The sequence below is a fragment of the Lycorma delicatula genome, chromosome 13, assembly GCF_047948215.1.
Source record: "Lycorma delicatula isolate Av1 chromosome 13, ASM4794821v1, whole genome shotgun sequence".
Taxonomy (NCBI): domain Eukaryota; kingdom Metazoa; phylum Arthropoda; class Insecta; order Hemiptera; family Fulgoridae; genus Lycorma; species Lycorma delicatula.
In genome coordinates this window covers 48505696-48527436 of record NC_134467.1, presented here as the reverse complement: position 1 = coordinate 48527436, position 21741 = coordinate 48505696, and the positions used below count along the sequence as shown (strand labels likewise).

Below are 21741 nucleotides of genomic sequence, written 5' to 3'. Positions count from 1 at the left end.
AGGAAATTTAAGTTTCCCAAATAAACAACATATAATCAGATCTCTAAAAAAAATAATGAAGCATTTGGGGGGGACTCAATAACTGTGCAACTTTTAAAATTATGATTAGCTAATTAATGTATGATCTATTACGAGAAATTATATTTGGAAATCCCACACGAATGGCAATCTGCCTTAATTCATCCTTTATACATAAAAAAGTTGAAAAAATGGATGTTATAACACTGATAGACAAAAAACGTTTTTTTTATGTTTCTTAAAGTGTGATACCATTTCTTGAATTGTTTTTTTTTTGCATGCATTACAGATCTGTAAATACAATTATTTTATCACCCTTAGTTTTAAATTAAATTACGCTTCAAAAAAAATTAAGGGAAAATATGGTTAAATCTGTAAAATTTATAATTTTGCACGGCCATATCTGTGTTAGAATGATTTCAATGATGCTTTTCTTTTATAAACACCCTCAGGCAAATCCTGAATTAATGTCCAACAATAATCGGCTAGCATGTTAGTATTCTATTTCCTTTTATAGCGGCTTTCCATCACCGAAATGTCTTGGTGGAAATGTTCACAGTGTTCATCACTTACATCTCCGAGTTTGTCCGAGAAAAAATCCAGATGCGAATGGAGAAAATGTATTTTCAAAGATATTACAGCCCATACCTCTGTATGAAGTAAGAAGTTTATTAACAATATTGTGGTAATTGTCGAAAATTTTTACAAACATCTTTAAATGAAGTCCAAGATGCACTTTCTACAATATTTAATATTGAGTTAAATATATCATCTTTGACCGACTCTCTTATCTGAGGGCCAACAAATAAATATTCCTTCTTTAATTTTTCCTTCACTTACATTCGGAAATTTCTTCTTGATGTACAAAAATCCAGTACTATCCTGGATTCATTGCTTTTACAAGATTTTCTATTAGTCTTAGCTTGATATGGTGAGAGGGTAAAAATATTGTTTTGGGTTCAACTAAGGGATCGTGAATAATATTTTTTCCATTTGGAGTTAAGTTCTCGTTTCTTCCATTCTTCGGTAATGTAATGTTTATCCTGGGCTGTCCCGTTCACAAAGAAAACACATGCACTTAGTATAGCCTAACTGCAGCCTAACAAAATAGCTATAACTTTCAAATCACCATATATGTTTTTTATAATTTATTTTTTCAAGAACGTCTTTCATGACGTTGTATGTCTCTTTCAAATTAATACCGTAAGCGATAGGTATCAAATGATATTTGCTACCATTGTGTAGTAGAACCACTTTTAAACTATACTTGGATGAATGTATGAAAAGGTGCCAGTCCTACTGGCACCTTTTGTGAACAGTAGGACTGTTTATGAACTTGTCCTAAGTGCAACAAGCTCATCAATATTTGTGCAATAAACCGAATTATTTTCATCAATGAAGTACTGAGAAAGTTCTTTTTGTCGGCTTCAAAAGCCTAAAATTTTTGTATTTTTTTAAAGTAAATTCCAACCTTGCAGTCTTGATCCTAACAGTTCAGCTTCATCTTTTATTATCTTCCAATAAGATGTGTCTTATTGGAAGATAATTCAAAATCAAAATCATTGTTGTTTTCTTCAGTACTGCCTGATTCTTCATCTCTGCTTTCCAAACACATTCTCAGATGGCTCAGGAACCAGAATAATTTCACTATAGGTACAGGCCTGATTGTAGATTGCAATGAAGGGTATTTTACAGTCAGTATGTTTAGAATTTTTTACAAATTCCAGACACACTTGTTAAAAAAAAGTAACAATCGGTTACATGATCCTTTCGTTCACATCAAACCATAGGTACACCAAATGGCAAAGCCTTCCGTGTACCTTTCAGCCATCCTCTTAAATATACAGAACAATTAATACATACTATATGAGGAGCCTGCATCTTATCCTAATCAATTTTACACTGAAAGTACAAATTACATGTTTTTTTAATTAAAGGTGTAAATGTTTTTTCTATTTGATTTTACGGTAAACTCTCCACATACATAACAAAGGGCACCCGCATCATTTACACAATTTCGAGGCATTATATTATGACACTGCACTATTAATAAACTTAAGACATCAAAAAGACTGAACAAAATTAATTCATTCCTAAATTCAGTGCTTAATACAAACACAGCTGTGTTTTCAGCTACATGTTTTGGCCTATTTAGACATGATTAATATTGTCCGTGAAGGCTCACTCTTCAGTATTAGATATGATGTCATAATATGTGACTGCGATACGGATTTAATTCTTTTTCTAGTATTGTTTATTTATATCTTACAAATTACGTTAAAGTTAAGCGATAAAAAATGAGCTAACAAAATACAATATATAGGAGCTTAAAATGCTAACTTTACGGAAAAATGAAAAACATACTTTAATTAAAATTTAAAAAATTTTCAAAAATGGTGGCCGATAGAAAGATTCTGAGTTCATATTTAAAACAGATTAAAATCAAGTATCACATGTTAATACACAAAAATTATGTTTATCAGTGTAATTAGAGAGGAACTTCTCTTCTTTCAGTCACTTATATACTTAGAGAATAGAATAGAAGGGCACATCAATAAACAATTTGAATACATCAGGACGGTTTAGAAAAGGAAGTTAATGAACACAACAAATAGTTTGTGTAAGATTAATAATCTGAGAAAGAATGGTGAAATACAAGAACTATATAATTATATTTTAAAAAGGTATGCGATTCTGCTGGTAGAAATGGACATAAATGTTAAACTTTTTAACTGAACAATTTTCACGCCTTTTCTAAAGTTAAATTTATTTTGATTTATCAGTACCATTAAATTCAAAAAATGCTCACGGTAATGAGACTACGGTCCCTTTTAATTGTGTTCTAGATAGTAAAAAGAATGGAGGAAAACTAAATGCGGTAGAAAAAGTTTCGATTACAAAAAGGACAATCTAGGAAATTAATAAAATTGCGAATTACAAATCAACCTTTTCAAAAAATAAAAACTGTACCCCATTTTTTATTTAAAATTTTGATTTCTTCGACTGCACAGATTATAAACTACTAAAATTTCATTATTTTATGAATTTGTGTCATTACTGAACATTAATCATTTTCCAGCAATTGTAATTCTATTAAAATACGAAAACATTTACTAGGCATCGAGAAGAAAGATTGTTTCTTTTGTCACTTTTTTTTTACAAGTACTGATTACTGAAAAAAATTAATACATTTTTTCTGAAAGAAAAGCAAAATAAATCAGATTGAAGCATTAAAAAAAAAGGATCTCGAGAGGTAGGAATCGCAGAAAGTTTTTTAAAACAGCAACTCTTAAGAAAATTAATTTTCAATCATGAGTTGAGAAATAGAAAAAGAAAATTGCTGTGGAAAAAACAAACTGAAAAAAAGAGAAGAAAATGAGTCAAAATTAAAAAAAAAAAAAAAATGCTGCAACAAATTATCTTTAAATTATTGTTCATAACAAGAAAATAAAGTAATATTATAACAATGATAAATAAAAGAATAGCAAGTACAGATAGCGTATAAACATAAGAAACTAATTACTATTCCACTGCTAAACATAAAAAAATGATATTTTTATAAATGCTGCATCTCAAAACAATCTATTTTTTGATAAGAGGCCACCACACTCACAACTTCACGGTTGGAACACTAAACATTTAAAATGGAAAGGTTAAGGTTACAGAAATCCCAAACCTGCATGTACACACACACACTTTAGTAACACTTTCACCACGTAGGTTGGGCAAAAAGGGTAGCTTAGTTTAGTTTTAATCATCATAATAATAGAAAATATTTTTAATAAATTGCATTCAGTCACACTCATACAATCTATTTATTTTTACAAAAAGGAACGGTGTATGTTTTAAATAAAAAAGCAATCTGTTTTCTGTAGAACTTTGTTTATTAGATTAAAAAATGAATCGCTTGGAATGTACATTTGAAAATTAATCGATAATACAACTTTTAAAATAAATTAAACATATATATTATCATTTAATCCATAAGTTTCAATTTCACAGATATATTAAAAAATCAAACTACATAATTCTGAAATATTTTGCATTATGAAATAAAATGTTATAAACATCGCATAAGAATTACAATTTATATTCTATACATGTATTTCTAAAACTGAAATTTAAATTAACAGATTTTTATTACAATAAAGTAAGTCTATTCACAAAAAATTAATTGCAGATAAAATTTAAGTAAAAATATTTTTAATTAAATTGTATAAACTTTTGCAATAGCAAAACTTTAGCAAATTATTATGAAAAACTATTGAAACAGCAAAGACCCCCAAAGAAAAGCTCAACTGTTTGAAACCAGTAACTTAACTAAAAAACTCAAATCCCCCAAATAAACAAAAAATAAAGAATATATAATCATATTTCTAAAAAATAATAAAGCATCTGGTGAGAATAACACAAAGCAATTTCTAAAATTATGATGATTAGATAATTAATATATGATCTATTAGAGAAATCATTTGAAAAAATTTGGGATGAAGAAAAAATCCCACAAGTGCAGTCTGCTCTATTCCCCTTCTACACAAAAAGGAGACAAAATGGAAGTTAATAATTTCAGAGGAATTTCTGTTGTAGAGAATAGAAGAGCATATCAATAAACAATTTGGAGAATACATCATGTTGGTTTAGAAAGGGAAGATCTTGTGCGGAACAAATAGTATGTGTAAAATTAAAGCTGCATAAATCATCTTTTAAACTGAACAAACAATTTCTATTGCCTTTTCTAAAGTTTAATTTATTTTGAATTTTCAGAACCATTAAAATCAAACATACAATTAAAAGGTGGTATTCATAAAAGCATGGAGGAAAACATTGAAACTAGTTGCACTACAGATATCGGATTACACACTTCTTGTGTGGTTTTATTATTTGAAAACATTACTAAAATGTAACACATGCGATATAAAGTTAACTTTAATATAAAATCAGAACAAGGCCTTAAATTCATTCAAGATCACGATTATATGTGAAAATGCACTAGAGCAAAAAAAATGTTCAAGAAAATCACATGTAACTTGTGATTTGTATAAAAAGTCTAACTTAAGAACTTTACACACACTTTTTTACACCAAATTTTCTTGCTGCCATAGTTCTGGGCTTAAAATGTTCGTAAACATACCCACACATTATAAAATACAGTAATATATAAATTGAAACCTCTCCACCTGTAGTTGTAACATACAAAAATGAGAAAAATGTAATGTTAAATTAAAAACATTAAATAAATTTTGTTATATGAATCTTAAATTACACACACTTGAAAGAATGCTATTAATTTTTTTTCTTAATCTACTATAAAATGGTCATAAAGATTCTCTAATAAGAATAATGTTAAGATGTCTTTCTAAAATATAACTCTATTAAAAGATTTTTTATGCATACATATTACATACCAATAGTGCCACACTTAAAAAACTTAAAAGATTTTTGATAAACATTACAAACATTAATTTTTTTGTTTAGAATGGAAATAAATGTGTTTTATAAAATCACAAATGCGATTAAACGACTTTTGGCAGAAGTTACAAGTACAATCTCATCCTCTTTTGTATGAATATTAAGATGTCTCTTTAAATGATTTTTACTATTAAACGACTTTTGACAAAAATTACAAATACATATTTTTTCCTAGTATGAATTCTTAAATTTGATTTTAAAGTAGAATTTTGATTAAAAGACTACCGACAAAATTTACAAACATAATTGCAAGATATAAATGTACATTTAAAGCATAACTTACACTGAAAGACTGCTGACAAAAATTGCAAACAATATTTTTATTCTTTTGTATGAATATTTACATGTCTCATTAAATTGCTTCTGGCATTAAATGATTTTTGACAAACGTTACAAATATAATTTTTCTCCTTAGTATGAATATTTAAATGTGATTTTAAATTAGAAATTTGATAAAAACACTTCTGACAAAAGTTACAAATATAATTTTTTTCTTTTGTATGAATATTAATATGCGTGTTGAAACACCTTTTATTATTAAATGACTTTTGACAAAAGTTACAAATATAATTTTTCTCCTTAGTATGAATATTTAAATGTGATTTTAAATTAGAACTTTGATTAAAAGACTTCTGACAAAAAGTACAAACATAATTTTTCTCTTTTGTATGAATATTTAAATGTAATTTTAAAATAGAACTTTGATTAAAAGACTTCTCACAAAACGTACAAACATAATTTTTCTCTTTTGTATGATTATTAAGATGTCTCTTTAAATAGCTTTTACAATTAAATGACATTTGACAAAAGTTGCAAACATAACTTCTCTCATTTTTATGAATATTAAGATGTGTCGTTAAATTGCTTTTAATATTAAATGACTTTTGACAAAATTTACATACATAATTTTTCTCCTTCATATGAGTAGCAAGATGAATCTTTAAACAGCATTCAGAATTTAATGACTTATGACAAAAGTTACAAATATAATTTTTCTTATTTGTTTGTTTTTTAAGATGCCTCATTAAATTTCTTCTGAAATTAAATGATTTCTGACAAAATTTACATACATAATTTTTCTCCTTGGTGTGTAAATTAATATGCATCTTTAAATAAGAAATATCACGAAACTGTTTTTGGCAGAAATTACAATCATAATTTTTCATTTTTGTATGAATATTTAATTGTGATTTTAAATTACAACTTTGATTATATTCAATGGATTTTTCTTTTATAATTCCATCATATACTGAATTATTTACACATCTCTTTTGAGTAATGCGATTCTTGGTACTTCCCTTGTCGGTTCCTTTATCAATAATAACCTGTAAATTAAAAATAACTAATAATTCAAAGGTAATTATGAATAATGTAAAACTATTTGAATTACAATAACATTAAGTATTATATCTTATAAAAAGCCTCTTAACACATACAAAAAAATTGAATATTTTAATTTTATATATTCATAATCAAAGTGGTTTTGAGTATTAATTAATCATCAACAAGTTAACTTTAGTACAATAAGGAACTTTACTTATCTTGCAGTATATTTACACATTTGGCTGAAACTTTATTATCATAAGTATGTTTTAGGAAAACAAAACTATTTGGCGAATTTATAACAGGTAAATATATTTATTATACACGTTTTATCAATATACATGTTGATCAGACTTACAAACCCATACATTTTATATACAGGATGTCTGGGCTGAAAGCATCCAAAACTAATGGCCTACATTAAGGAAAACGGTCACTGTAATCTCTTAAATGTAGGCTCAAATGACAGAATATATCTCAAAGATTTGTTCAGTATGTTCTTAGAGTCAGCAAAATATACAATCCGAATTGAATGCAATTGTAGTCCATCAAGATGCAGACCCCCACAAAAAATGTCAGTTTATGCTTTGCTTTCAATCAGTTATGCATGTTCAACGGCTTGTACGTAGAACATACAATTCATGTTCAACTGAATTGAATGTAGATTCAATTCAGGCTAAGAGGCTAGAAGCTGGGTTTTACAAACTGGAAATCATCAGAAGGTTTCAGTTAGTTACGAGACTGTGGATCAAGTAAGCGATGCATTCAATGACCGATAAGTTTATTATGCGATCTAATTACGGACTGAAGATTCCTTTTTCTACTGTTCACGACATCGGTCATAAGCACTCTATTTGCAAGTGTACATTACAACTGCTTCTTCACATTAAACCAAATGATTGCCGCCAATGATATCAGTTTGCTGCAGAGATAATCACCATATTGAAAACAATCTTAATAATATTTTATTTAGTGATGAGAATACTTTTCATACATTTGGGATAATTCAAGACAACCGTCAAATTTGTTATGAAAACGAAAACGAAAACCTCATACAGTAATCAAGAATGAAAGGAACATACTAAAAGTAAGTGTCAGCTATGATGAGAAAGAATGGTGTCATAGAAATGTTTTTTTTTCATAAAGTCCACTGTGACAGGGCATACATGCGTCTACATGTTTCAAAAGTTTGCTGTTCCTCAGATTCCTGGAGGATTCAGTTTTCAAAAAAATGGTGTTATACAACACTTCTATCACGACATTAGCATGTTCCTGGAAAACACTTCTCCAGATATTGGATCAGACGAGGAAGTCCAACTCCATGGCCACCTACATCTCTCAGATATCACTTCTCTGGACGTTTTTGCTTGGGGTTTTATTAAAAATTATACCAAAGAAAAGTTTGAGATTTGAATGATTTAACACAAAAAATGTTAAAGGTGATTGATCTAATAATGCCGCAGATGGTCCCAAGCACTTGGCAAGAGTTAGATTATTGTCTAGGCGTCTGACCAGCTAAAAAAGGTGCATACACTGAAGTTGACTAACCTACATTAAAACATGACGAGTTGCTAAGTTTATAAGATTAGTTATTACTCTTAATATAAGATGTACTTTTGGATACTTTTAGTCTGCACATCCTGTAGATTATAAAGTGTGTGTGTATATATATATATAAAATAAGAAAATATTATTTATAATATATAATTATATATTATAAATAAGACAATGATAATAAATTTATAATAACTAAAATAAAAACACCTCATACTGCTTCCTTTTTTTTAATTCTTATAAATTAGCACTTTTGTGCTACACACCTTTTCATCAATGTATTTAATGTTTTTTTAATAAAGTTTTACATTCTTTAAAAGGTTTTTAATACATCTGATGAAGCGGTGCACACTGCAAAAGCGCTAATATGTATATTTACACATATAGGGTGAGAAACATAAAACTGAACTGAGAGAGCTTGAACTGCAGTTATTTGAATGTACCTTTATCACTGCTTCTATTAACATCATTATTGGTGCGTATGTTATTACTCTACTCTAATCTACTGCTGTCAGTTGTACACTATTCATGCCTAACTACAGTAAGTTTCATTCCTTGAGTTGTGCTTTTCTGACAACGCCTTTATAGATCAAGCAATGGTTACTATTTTGGAAGCTAATCACTGTTCTTGAATCCTTTCCAGGAACACAACAAATATTCGCTAAAAAATTTCTGAATAACAGAATCCCAGCTAAGAGTAGCATACACAATTCAGTTAGAAAAAGGCATAAAAGAAGGTTGAATGAATAATCCAAGAATTAAAAGAAAAAATAGGCCAAAAAAAGAAGAAAATTGTTTTAAACAATTTTCAATTGTTAAACAACTGATTTCCAACGAGTTAACTATTAGATCAGCTTGGTAGGCTATATATATAAATATATAATATATACACGTGCGTGCACACGCTATATATAAATATATAATATATAAACGCACACGCACATAAACTAGTTAACATAAACTGTATGTAATCCAAAATTTACATAATGAAAAGTTAACACAGTGGTTCAGACTAAGTAATTAAAAAAAAAATTAATACATTATATGAAAAATTTAAAGACTACTCAAATAAATATGTTCTTCAAAAGGATTTTTTAACTGAATCTTTTGTAATTCATTTAACAAAAATAATATGTATATCTAGGCCTATGTTAAACTAATCATAAAAGAAAATTTCTACACATTGCTTTTTTAGTACCACTTTACAGTTTTTTCTTACACTGTACAAGTGTGCAAGGTTTTGTGTGGGAAAACCAGTAAAACGCCTGTAAAACGTTACCTAATATATTTACCACAGTTTCCGTACACGTCATTCCATGTTAAATCAACAAGGCACACAACTTGAGCAACTGGTTTTTTTCATAAAATTTTGTATGAATTAACTGCTGATATTGTTATGAGAAAATACTGAATTTCAGATCTCTCATAAACTGTTTCGTTTTTACAGATCTTCAGATTTGCCGGAAAATGGCAAGTTTGACTTGTGGTAGTAGTGATATACAAAACTATATTTTCATAAATTATGATTTAAGTGTCACCATGTTTAACCTTGAATTTCAGAAAAAACCAGTCTTTAATTTGTTAATAATATATATATATAAGAGCTAATAATATAAGAGCTACAATAATATAAATAATAACTGTATGACTAATAATTAAAATATAATAAAGCACATCTTTAAATAATTACAGTTATGGCATTTGTGATTTGTACATTTTGACAGTCTTAAAATCTTCCACAATATATATCCTTCAAACATTAATTTCACATTCTGATGGATAACATGCACACATACACTATGAGTTCCACTGCCACCAAGTAAAACACAATATTTACGACGTAAAGCAGCAAAGGTAGAAAACCCAATTTTAATATCTGTATGAGTTTCTTTAATGTTGATCTATCTCTTTCAGATTAGCCAGTATTAGTTTTTGTGGAACATGAATGTTTCCATAAAGTGATTTGATTGTAACTCAATCTTTTTTGCCTGGCATTACACGATTTATATCCGATTTATAAAACGCCTGAATACATCGAACTATATTTTGATCCAGTTACTTTCCAGGTTGAGAGCTGGATAATGACAAAATACCTTGTTCTTTAATTAGTTGTTTTGCCAGTTGTATCATGAAATTTGTTGTTGCTGGGAATTCATCTTGCACTTTTTTGATGCTCCAACTTCGTGTAAGAATTAGGATTCTACCATTAGCCATTTTTTTGAGTTGAGATATACTATTTCTTATTACTAGAAAAAACAAATGAGCAACATATTACCTCATTACTTTCAGTTTCTTTTTGCAAGACATTTTATTTGATTTTGCAAATTCAGACAACAAAAATTTAAGTATTTACCACCTAAAAACCCCTAAAAAAGGTTTTTTTTGCTAAACCATTAATACACATTTTTTCTCCTAATCCCAATGCAGTCCTGGTTTTAAATCTGCACAGCTATTTTCTGAAATTCAAGGTAAAATGACAAACACGACAACCTTGAAATAAAGATTTATGTAAACATAGACTTGCTGTATTTTATATGAAAGAGTATCAAATAAGCTTTAAAATAAGTTAAAGTTTAACATTTTACCTTAATAAATAAACAAAGTTATTTCGATCTAACTAATTGCCGCTAGTCAAACCATTTTTCAGCAAATTTGAAGGGCTCTAAAAACAAAACGGTTAATAAGAGATCTGAAATTCAGTATTTTCTCACAACTCTATCAAAAGGTTATTCACACAAAATTTCATAACTTCATGAACATCCCGGTCGGTGGTCGCACCCTAGTTGACTCAACATGGAAGGATCCATATTTCGAATTGTAATCTTATACCAGGTAAATGCATGCCAGATTATAAAAATATAAATTTTATACAAAATCTACTACATGAATTTGATTTGAAATAATATATATATATTTTTTATATTGCCAAAAAAGCTTGTAGCTTTTACATAGAACATGAAAATGGAATTTCATAGAATATGAAAAATACCATGCTGATTGGGATTTGATATTCATCATGATGAAAAATTTTTCCAGAAGAATTACAACAATGGATTGTCATACACTAAAAGTACTTATACAAGAAATGCAATTTTCATACTGTTTTTCTAGTGTACTTATGATCACTATTATTAATAAAAAAATGTTCCATAAGCTCCCTAAAAAATATAAAACTACTTGTTATAAATAATTATTTCTGAACAAAGTGTGAGTAATACTCTTAGTTATAAAAATCTGTTATTAAATTACACTGTAAAAGTTGAGGAATCTTTACCAAATGATATGAAAAATTTTTTTATTTGCTAAAAAAAAAAATGACAACGATAGGTCTTATCCACTTCATATGCTTTTGGAAAATAAGTATGCCAACACTTAAGAACGTTTTGAAAAAAAAAAATTTGGGAGTGTCTACTAACAATGATTTTTCCTTGACTAAATTACATTTAACTGTAATGACTCCTGCAGTAAGACTGTTTTAACTGAGAATGATGTTGAAGAGGTCATCTGATGAATTATATGATTCCTCTTTTAGTGAAGAAATGCTCTGCCATTTTTGTGGTTTTTAATGAAGCTCTTCTCAACCATTAATTACCCTTTTTCGTAGTGTTTGAAAAATTTGCTACGTATGCACATTATTTAAAAAAGGCGGAATAAACATATCATTAATTATCACCCTATCAGCAAATGCAATGTTTTTGCAAACCTCACATATAAGATATCTTATAATTAATTACATCTTGCAAAAAAAATTATAGTTTCACTAAAGATAGTTTTTTTGGAAGGTAAATCTACACAAACAAACTTGTGTGTAATGGGAGATATTTGATGCGCTAAATGATTGTTATATCTTGATTTAATTTATACTATTTTTTTCTGAGCATTTGATTTAGTTAACACCAAACAACTTATTTAAAAATTTTTGCTGTGTGTGGACTGAACAGTAAATTTTTGTCTTGTATACATTCATTTCTTTCAAAAAGAATTCTGTAAGTTAAAAAGATAATTTCATCTGTAAGCCTATTTATGATAAATCTGGAGTAAGACAAGGCATTCGTTCGGGTTCTCCAATAGAAAATGTAGATTCACATCTTTCAGTCACCATCATATCTAGTTAGTTCATTATGTATTTTTTATTAAATTGAATGATTAAAAAAGTAAATAAATAGAATCTTAAATTATATTTTTGTCAAATTTCATTGCATCAAAGAAATATATGAGAAAAAAATAAACGAGTAAAATTATAAGGATTTAGAGAAAACATAAAGGGCATAATAATATTATTTTTCAATTAAATAAAGAAATAATAAAAGATTAAAAACAGTATTTCAATACAATTAAAAAACTCTGTCTAACTGCTAAAAATGAAAGGAATATCCAAGAATTGAGACAGAAATAGGACAACAAATGAAGAAATCTTGTTTTCGCCCTATCAGCAAATGCAATATTTTTGCAAACCTCGTAGATAATTTATTTTATAATAAATTACACCTTGCAAAAAAAACTGTAACTTATAAATTATTTCTCTTTTCATATGAATTTATTATCTATAGAATATTACATAAGACATTAAAAATATATAGGTATTATTTTTTTTAATGTGTATGTTGCAATTTGTCCGACCAGTGAACAATAAAGCAACTCTAACATGGCCCAATTAGATGAGGATGATCTGTTATCTTTTACACTCAGGCCTACCATTCCTGTGACATATGGTTAATTGAACCCCTACCACAAAAGCAAATTGTTAGTAAGCACGGTTTAGTTTTTAAAAACATATAAAAGCAACTAACCTTTACTAGGTTTTAACCTGAGACCACTAGACTTCGGAAATCAGCTGTTAGACAACTGATTTACGAGTTACCCACTAGACCAGCTTGGTGGGATAAATATATACATATACACACTCACGCACACTCGAGTTAAGAAATAAATTATATGTAATCCAAAATTTATTATGTAATAATAATGAAAAGTTAACAGTGAGGCACCAATTTTCCAGATGTCCAACTAACTACAATGCTTAAAATTCGGACTAGGTAATTTAAAAAAAAAAAATTAATATATTACTTAATAAATTTTATGACAATTCAAATATATATTTTCTTCAAAAGGACTTTTTTTATCAATCTTTATTTTACTGGATTTTTTAACTGACCTTTGTAATTCATTTAACAAAGACAATGTGTACATTTAGGCCTTGATTAAACTAATTATAAAAGAAAATTTCTACACACTACTTTTTTAGTAACAATCTTTACAGTTATTTCATACACTGTACATATATTCAACATTTTATTTTAATATTACTGAAATACATTTATTTTTCTATATACTTTTTTCCATAGCGTGTTACCAATTAAATATTAGAATGATATGTACAGTATGTATAATAGCAGTTTTTAAATTATCCTTTCCAATTATCCAGCTTTGGCCTTGCTAAGGTCCATCTGGGTAATTGGTGTTCCATTAAATACAAAATCTAATACACTTACACTTTCATTTTCAACTTTTAAATTTTCTAATTTAACAAAGTCGGTTTCTTCAATTGCTAAAGGATCTTTTTCAATATCACCATAAATAACATCTAGCGGTTCCTCTTTCAGTTGCATTGAATCTACTTCCTGTAATAAAAAACCAAATTTGAATGCTATAAAGTAAATATGTTTATGATTATTTGTATAATCTATAAAATAAAACTAAATTGCAACTCTAATTCACTTTCAACACATATTAACAGTGCAGCGACTGTTATATTATTATTAGGCAACTTTAATGTGAAGGTTTTGCTTGGGTTAAAACCACTAAAATGTTTCTTTTATTAAACTTTAACATCCAAATTTAAATGTTAAAAGTGCTTCTACTCACCTTACAAGTTACTCTACAAATTGTAATATTTACAATCAAATAAGTGTTAAACTGTTGCAGTAATTCTCCTGATTTAGTTTTTTCTAATCTTACTGACATTAGTGATAATATTGCTTATGGTGAAATTTTTTATTGTGATAAATATCATTTATCTAATTTACCACATTGACCATAAGTTGAATTCTTATCTTATATCTGAATAATATATACCAGATTATAAAAATATAAATTTTGTAAGATACAAAATTTCCATGAGTTTGGTTCTAAATATTAATTTTTTTACAGCCACTTTAAACGTGAAGCTTTTGAATGGAACGTGGAGATGAATTGCAACAACGTATTAAAAATATTCTTGATTGTCCTCACCAGAAGTACTTACAAATAAACACAATTTTCAAAGTGTTTTTCTAGTACTTATAATCACTATTATTAACCCCTTACCAGTCTTTGATGGAATATTCTGATGTAGCTGATAACTACAATTGAAGTGTTTATCGGAACTATGTGACATCTACTTTTTGTCTGGTGACAATTCGTTTTCTGTCATAATAATTCACCATTTTCATAATTTTTTTTTTGTAATAGTATTCTGCAATAACAGATAACACCAGCTGTTTGCTTTAATACAGTATAAAATGACAAGATTTTCATGTGTATTTAATCATATTCAACTGACCCGCTGTGATGACGTGTTGTTTATTTACGGTGTTCTGTGAAGTCAGTTGGAGCACTATATTTCTTATTATGTTGTACAAAGTGAAATTCTATAAATATATCAGTATATATGTATTATTATGGAAATATTTTGTATGTAGGTAAAATTATAAAAGCTTACTGTGTAAATTATAGTATATATGTTATGGGAAATCTTAAAACCTTAAAACAATAAGGGAAAAAATGACAACACAGTAACTGTCTTCAGAGATTTCAAAAAGGTATACATTTCTATCGATAGAACTTGCTTATTTAACATCCTAGAAGAATTTGTTGAAGATCCCAAAACAATTAACATTTTCAAAAAGACTCTTTCCAAACACAAAATCAAAGTAAAATTCATGTTAGAAGTATCAGGAGAATTGGAAATTAAAACAGAGACAACAAATTGGTTTAACATCAACTCTTTTTATCTGTCTCCTAGAGAAAGTAATAATAGAGTGGGATAATCACATGATAAAAGTTGAAACAACCTAAATAAAATTGGGTTGGAAATTGAAAGAAATTGCAATTAACTGCTTATGCTTAACCTTAGCCGATCGTGTTACAATTTTCTTGGAGAACCTCAAAAAGGCAGCAGAGCAAGTAAACCAACTAAAATAAATTGCACAGAAAATAAGGCTAAAAAATTCTTTCAAAAAGCAGAATTTGTAACCAACCAAGATTCCCCCTGGACCCAAAAAACAAAATATGGAAAAATCAAAAATTAAATTAAATTAAAAATTAAATCAAAATTTAAATATATATGGGACAAATAATAAATTAATGATTTAGATAAAGAATTGTTTGACTTCTTTAAAGCAGAAGAATGAAAGAATGAAGAACTCTTGGAAAACAAGTAAAGAAAATATACAGAAGAATTAGAAATGAATGCAAAATACTACTTCATGGTCCTCAGCCAGCAAAACATACAAAAACAAAAAATTAAAAAACTTACATGCACAGAGGCATCAGTTTCAGTTGTGTGATGTGGTAAATAAAAGCATGTCATTTCTGCTACATTCTCCTGATCAGTCTCTAATTTAATATCTTTATTAAGAGGAATAGCTTCATTAATAAAAGTATTATTTACAAGCCCATTCATTATCTGTACAAAAAAGATAAAAAAACAGAAACAAAGATTAAAATAAATATATAAAAAAATATATAAGTATAAAAAAAGATTGTTCATAAACATCTCACTTGTAATTCCTTAATGAGTGTCCTGGTTTATGCTTTATGGTGGCTTCAATGAGGTTATACTTGATACTAATGCAAGCTTTCTTTATTAAAAAGATAACAACAGGAAAATAATATTAACACATTGATTCCCATGTGGCTCACATTAAATCTGTTTGTGAGACCATGTCACACAGCTCTTCGCTCACTGATTCTTTGAATCTTAGTAAAGTATGTGATTTTTCTTTTTTTAAATTATTATTTTTTTCTTTTACTTGCTTGTAATTAGTAAAGGAAGTTTTGTGATCATGAAAAATTTCACTTTTCAGATTTCAATGGAAATATCCATTTTGACCATCCCTGAATCCAATTTGACTAGTTTTGACATGATGTCTGTATATATGTATATATCTCGCATAACTCAAGAATGATTAGCTATAGGATGTTGAAATTTTGGATTTAGGGTTTCATAACATCTACTTGTGCACCTCCCCTTTTGATTGCAATTGACTGAACCGAGAGAGTCAAAAAAGCAGAAAATCCAAAAAAAAATTGGATATTAGACTTTTTCTTAATTGTAGTAATAAGCTCTCATTGGGAGCTCTTAAACGATATATCATAAGTGGTACTTATTTTCATTGGTTCCAGAGTTACAGCCAAATAAAATTTTAACAGATAAATACTATACTATTTTTATAGATAATAATCGACAACAATCTGGAATAGGTGAAAGAAAAAACAGGATAATCTGTGAGATGTCAAGATCCTGGTTGCATTCTGCACTAATTTACCTAAATTGCTCAGGAGTGAAGCACATAATCTTTTCTGCTACATATATATTAAACAGAACAGCGCACCCACAAAAATAAAAGTAAACACGAGTTTACTTTTACCGAGTTGAGTTGTTTCTGAAAAGGGACGTAAATAGCAATCATCTGATAATTTTTGGGACCAAGTGTTTTGCTTGGATTCCAGGTAATAAAAAATAAATATACGATGCAAAATCATTACACAGTATATGGTTGCATATGCAAACTGCAGTTCTAAAGACTATTCAAATATATATTTGTTTCAAAAGGACTTTTTTTATCAATCTTTATTTTACTGGATTTTTTAACTGACTTTTTGTAATTCAGTTAGCAAAAACAATGTGTATATTTAGAACTTTGTCAAACTAATTATAAAAGAAAATTTCTACACACTGCTTTTTTAGTACCACTTTACAGTTGTTTCTTACACTGTACATATATTAAAACTTTATTTTAATATTACTGAAATACATTTATTTTTCTTTATACTTTTTTTCATAGCATGTTACCAATTAAATATTAGAATGATATGTACAGTATGTATAATAGCCGTTTTTAAATTACCCTTTCCAATTATCCAGCTTTGGCCTTGCAAAGTTCCATCTGGGTAATTGGTGTTCCATTGAATACAAAATCTAATACACTTACCCTTTCATCTTCAACTTTTAAATTTTCTGATTTATCCAAATTGATCTCTTCAATTGTTAAAGGATCTTTTTCAATATCACCATTAATAGCATCTAGCGGTTCCTCTTTCAGTTGTACTAAATCTACTTCCTGTAATAAAAAACCAAATTTGAATGCTATAAAGTAAATATGTTTATGATTAGTTGTATAATTTATAAAATAAAAATAAATTGCAACTCTAATTCACTTTCAATGCACATTAACAGTGCAGCGACTGTTATATTATTATTAGGCGACTTTAATTTGCAACATTTTGCGTGGGAAAACCACTAAAATGTTTCTTTTGTAAAATTTTAACATCCAAATATAAATGTTAAAAGTGCTTCTACTCACCTTACCAGTTGTTCTACAAATTGTAATATTTACAATCAAATAAGCTGTTGAACTGTTGCGGTAATTCTAAATCAATCATAAATGCCATGTTCCAACTAAATGGGAGAAATAACTACGATAAATCTAAAAAAGTCAAAGATTTCTGGGAACTCCTCAACCAAACAATAAACCAAATAAATAGAAATTACAAAAATTCAAATAGGAGTTTTTAATATCCAACTGGGCAGAGAAAGAAGGTACAGAAATATTATCAAAGAGTGGACGCCACAGAAAGGACCAACAAATATGGACAAAAACTTGTGGAACTCTACAAGACATATAACCTCATATCTAAATCGACATACTTTAAAAGGAAAAAGAATAAACTTAGGACATGGAAACACCCACATTGGACTAAAGGGAAGTGGCAGCTAGACTATGCATGCATAGACAAGGAATTAAGAAAGGCTAAATCTGACAGAATGAAGAAATATTGTGAGAACAGGAAACTTTTCCTTTCTTTTTTCTGTTTAGCCTCCGGTAACTACCGTTTAGATAATTCTTCAGAGGATGAATGAGGATGATATGTATGAGTGTAAATGAAGTATAGTCTTGTACATTCTCACTTCGACCATTCCCAAGATGTGTGGTTAATTGAAACCCAACCACCAAAGAACACCAGTATCCACGATCTAGTATTCAAGTCCGTGTAAAAATAACTGGCTTTACTATGACTTGAACACTGGAACTCTCGGCTTCTAAATCAGCTTATTTGGGAAGACGCGTTCACCAGACCAACCTGGTGGTGAGAACAGGAAACTGAAACATCCTAACTAAACTTGACTAAAGTGGTCCTATGGAGGCTGTAAAAGTAGGAAAAAAATATATATTCTGCATGCCAAAAAAAAAAAAAACAAGATACATACATTCATTTCTGTATAAAAAAAAACAAGGAAACTGGTAATGGGTTAATAAGAAAAAGCTACATAAACTTCATAAAACTACTAATCAAAAATTACTTAATAACAAAGTGTACGAGAGGGTGCTGAAAAGTTCCTGGCTTTGACGCCTTGTGGTTGAAATAGAAAAACAACTTTAGGCTCATCTGAGTTTGCAATCTTAGTATGTATCTGTGCAAATATCAGGTGTTCAGGATTACACAATTTTTTTTATTGCAGGTAAAACCCAAGATGACAATGTTTCAAGCAAGTTTTTCATCAGTGGAGTTACAGGTCCTCATGAAGTTTTTGATTCTCCAGGGAAAGTCAGCAAAGGTCATTCACACTGAGAGTCACCAACACTGGGAGAGAACTGTGCTTCCTACAGCACTGTGAAAACTTGGATATCTTGTTTCAAGACTGGCCTTTTCACTGTTGAAGATGAGCCCCACAGTGAGCACCCTCAAATCGCAGCTGACACTGCAACATGCAATGCTGTTCACGAGCTCATTCTTGAGGACCGGTGAATATCTGCCCAAAAGATACCCAGATACTGGATATCTCCAGGGAGCATGTTGGTTTCATTAGTAATACAATCCTAGACATGCGCAAGCTTTCAGCGAAGGGGGTGCCCAAATGTTTGAACTTAGATCAATGGAAGGAACGAGTTGAGATATCCAAAGCTGTTTTGCACAATTCTGAAGCTCCAGAGGCCTTTTTAGTTAGGTTGGTGACTGAGGATGAAACTTGGCTTCACATTTATAATCCTCTGAAACCAAGGAACAATCAAAGGAATGGTACCACAGCGGTTCCTGCGGCCGAAGAAGTTCCGCACCCAGAGATCGGCCAAAAAAGTGATGGCATCCCATTTTCTGGGACAAATACAGCATTCTGTTTGTGGACTATTTACCTCAAAGATCTAGTATAAACAGACAGTATTATGCTAACCTGCTGAACCAGTTGAAGGAGACAATTAGGAAAAAATGTTGAAGAAAGTTGGCCAAAGGAATCCTTCTGTTGTATGAAAATGCACCTGTGCACACATCCAGTGTTGTGGCTACCAAACTGATAACCTTGAGCTTCCAACCGGTCAACCATCCTCACTACTCACCAGATCTAGTCCCTTCGGACTATTATCTGTTTCTGAACTTGAAGAAATGCCTGCATGGTATTCATTTTGAAGACATTGAAGATGTCAAAGGGATTGCTGAGAGCTGGTTTTGCGCCCAATCATAGGTCTTTTATTTGGACAGACCAGAAATGCTGCAACAACGATGTACTAAGTGTATCAGTCTCAGGGGAGAATATACTGAATAAATGGATAATTTCAAAACTCTGGCTCCATTCTTTCTAGGCAAAGCCAGGAACTTTTCAGCGTCCCCTCGTACGTAGTACTCTTAAGTTGTAAAAATTTATTATAAAATTTAGGAAAATTAGGAATTTTCATCTAATTATTATAAAGATTTTTTTTTTTAAAGTTGCTAATAAAAATTACGATGGTAGACGTTATCCATGTCATGCTTTTTGAAAATGAGTGTGCTTATATTGTAGAACATTTTACAAAAAAATTTGAGATTATCTATATTAACAATGATTTTTTCTAGACTAAAATTATATTCAACTGTAACAATTACTGCAGTAACAATATTTTACTTAGAATGATGTTGCTGAGGTCATTTGTCGACGTAATTATAATTCTTTAATGGACCAGAAATATATTCATCCTCTTTTAGTGAATAAATAAATGCTCTGTCATATTAGTACTTATTTTAACTAAGTTCTTCAATCATTCTTTAAATACTCTTCTTTTTGCTTGTATTTGAAAAATTTGCTACATATCCAGATTACTTAAAAACTGTGACATTCAGATATCAATGATTATCGCACTATCAGCCCAAGTAAAGTTTTTTCAAAACTCGCAGATAAGTTATTTTGTATGAAAATTAAACCTTGAATAAAAAAATTGATAGTTTCTGAACAACACGGTTTTTTAGAAGATAAATCTATGCAAACAAACTTGTGTGCATATAGGTAACATATTATTAATGCGGTAAATTATGGTTATTATCTTGATGGAATTTATACTGATTTTCACTACGCGTTTGATTTATTTAATATCAAAAAACCTATTAGAAAACTTGCTAAATGTGGACTGAATAATTAATTGTTGTCTTGGGTACATTCATTTCTTTCAAACAGAATTCCATATGTTAAAAAAATAATTTTATTTCTAAGCCAATTTAAGTTAAGATCTGGAGTAAAACAAGCTACACATTTGTGTTCTCCAGGTTTCCTAGTTTTTATAAATTACATTAGTTTAATTTAATTATATGTTACATATACACAATTGAAGAGCTTAGTTAAAAACCACACAAAATGGCAGAGTATTTCTTCACTAAAAGAGGATGAATATATTCTGGGCCAATCAAAGAATTATTAATTCGGCAAATGGCCTCTTCAACACTACTGTCAAAGCAACAAATGTTTAGTAGGTTTTAACCTGAAAACCTTTGATTTTGAACATCAGCTTTAAAAACTGATATACAAGATAACCACTAGACCAGCCTGTGGGATAAGTATATTTATATATATATATATATATATATATACACACACACACACACACACACACACACACACACCACAGAGAGAGAGAAGTTAAGAAATAAACTGTATATAATCCAAAATTTACACATTAGGTAATAATAATGAAAAGATAATACAGTGGAGCACCAATTTTCCTAGTCTAACTAATTGGACTGCTTTAATTCAGACTAGGTAATTTAAAAAAAAAAAACAAACATTATTTTAAAAATTTAAACACTATTCAAATAAATTTTTGCTTCAAAAGGACTTTTTTTTTAATCTTTATTTTACTGGATTTTTTTAATGAA

At 29.0% G+C, this 21741-nt stretch overlaps 1 protein-coding gene across 1 annotated transcript in view; it reads right to left on the bottom strand.

The window, feature by feature from the left end:
• Positions 1–3910: 3910 nt before the first annotated feature.
• The window catches only part of LOC142333912 (uncharacterized), a 30316-nt gene continuing 12485 nt past the window's right edge, over positions 3911–21741 (bottom strand). Inside the window, exons 4-7 of the mRNA XM_075381523.1 lie at positions 17559–17687; positions 15881–16030; positions 13857–13985; positions 3911–6812 (exon numbers count right to left, since the gene is read on the bottom strand). Of these exons, the coding sequence (XP_075237638.1) occupies positions 5808–6812; positions 13857–13985; positions 15881–16030; positions 17559–17687 (1413 nt within the window). The 3' untranslated portion in view covers positions 3911–5807. The remainder of the gene's footprint in view (positions 6813–13856; positions 13986–15880; positions 16031–17558; positions 17688–21741) is intronic.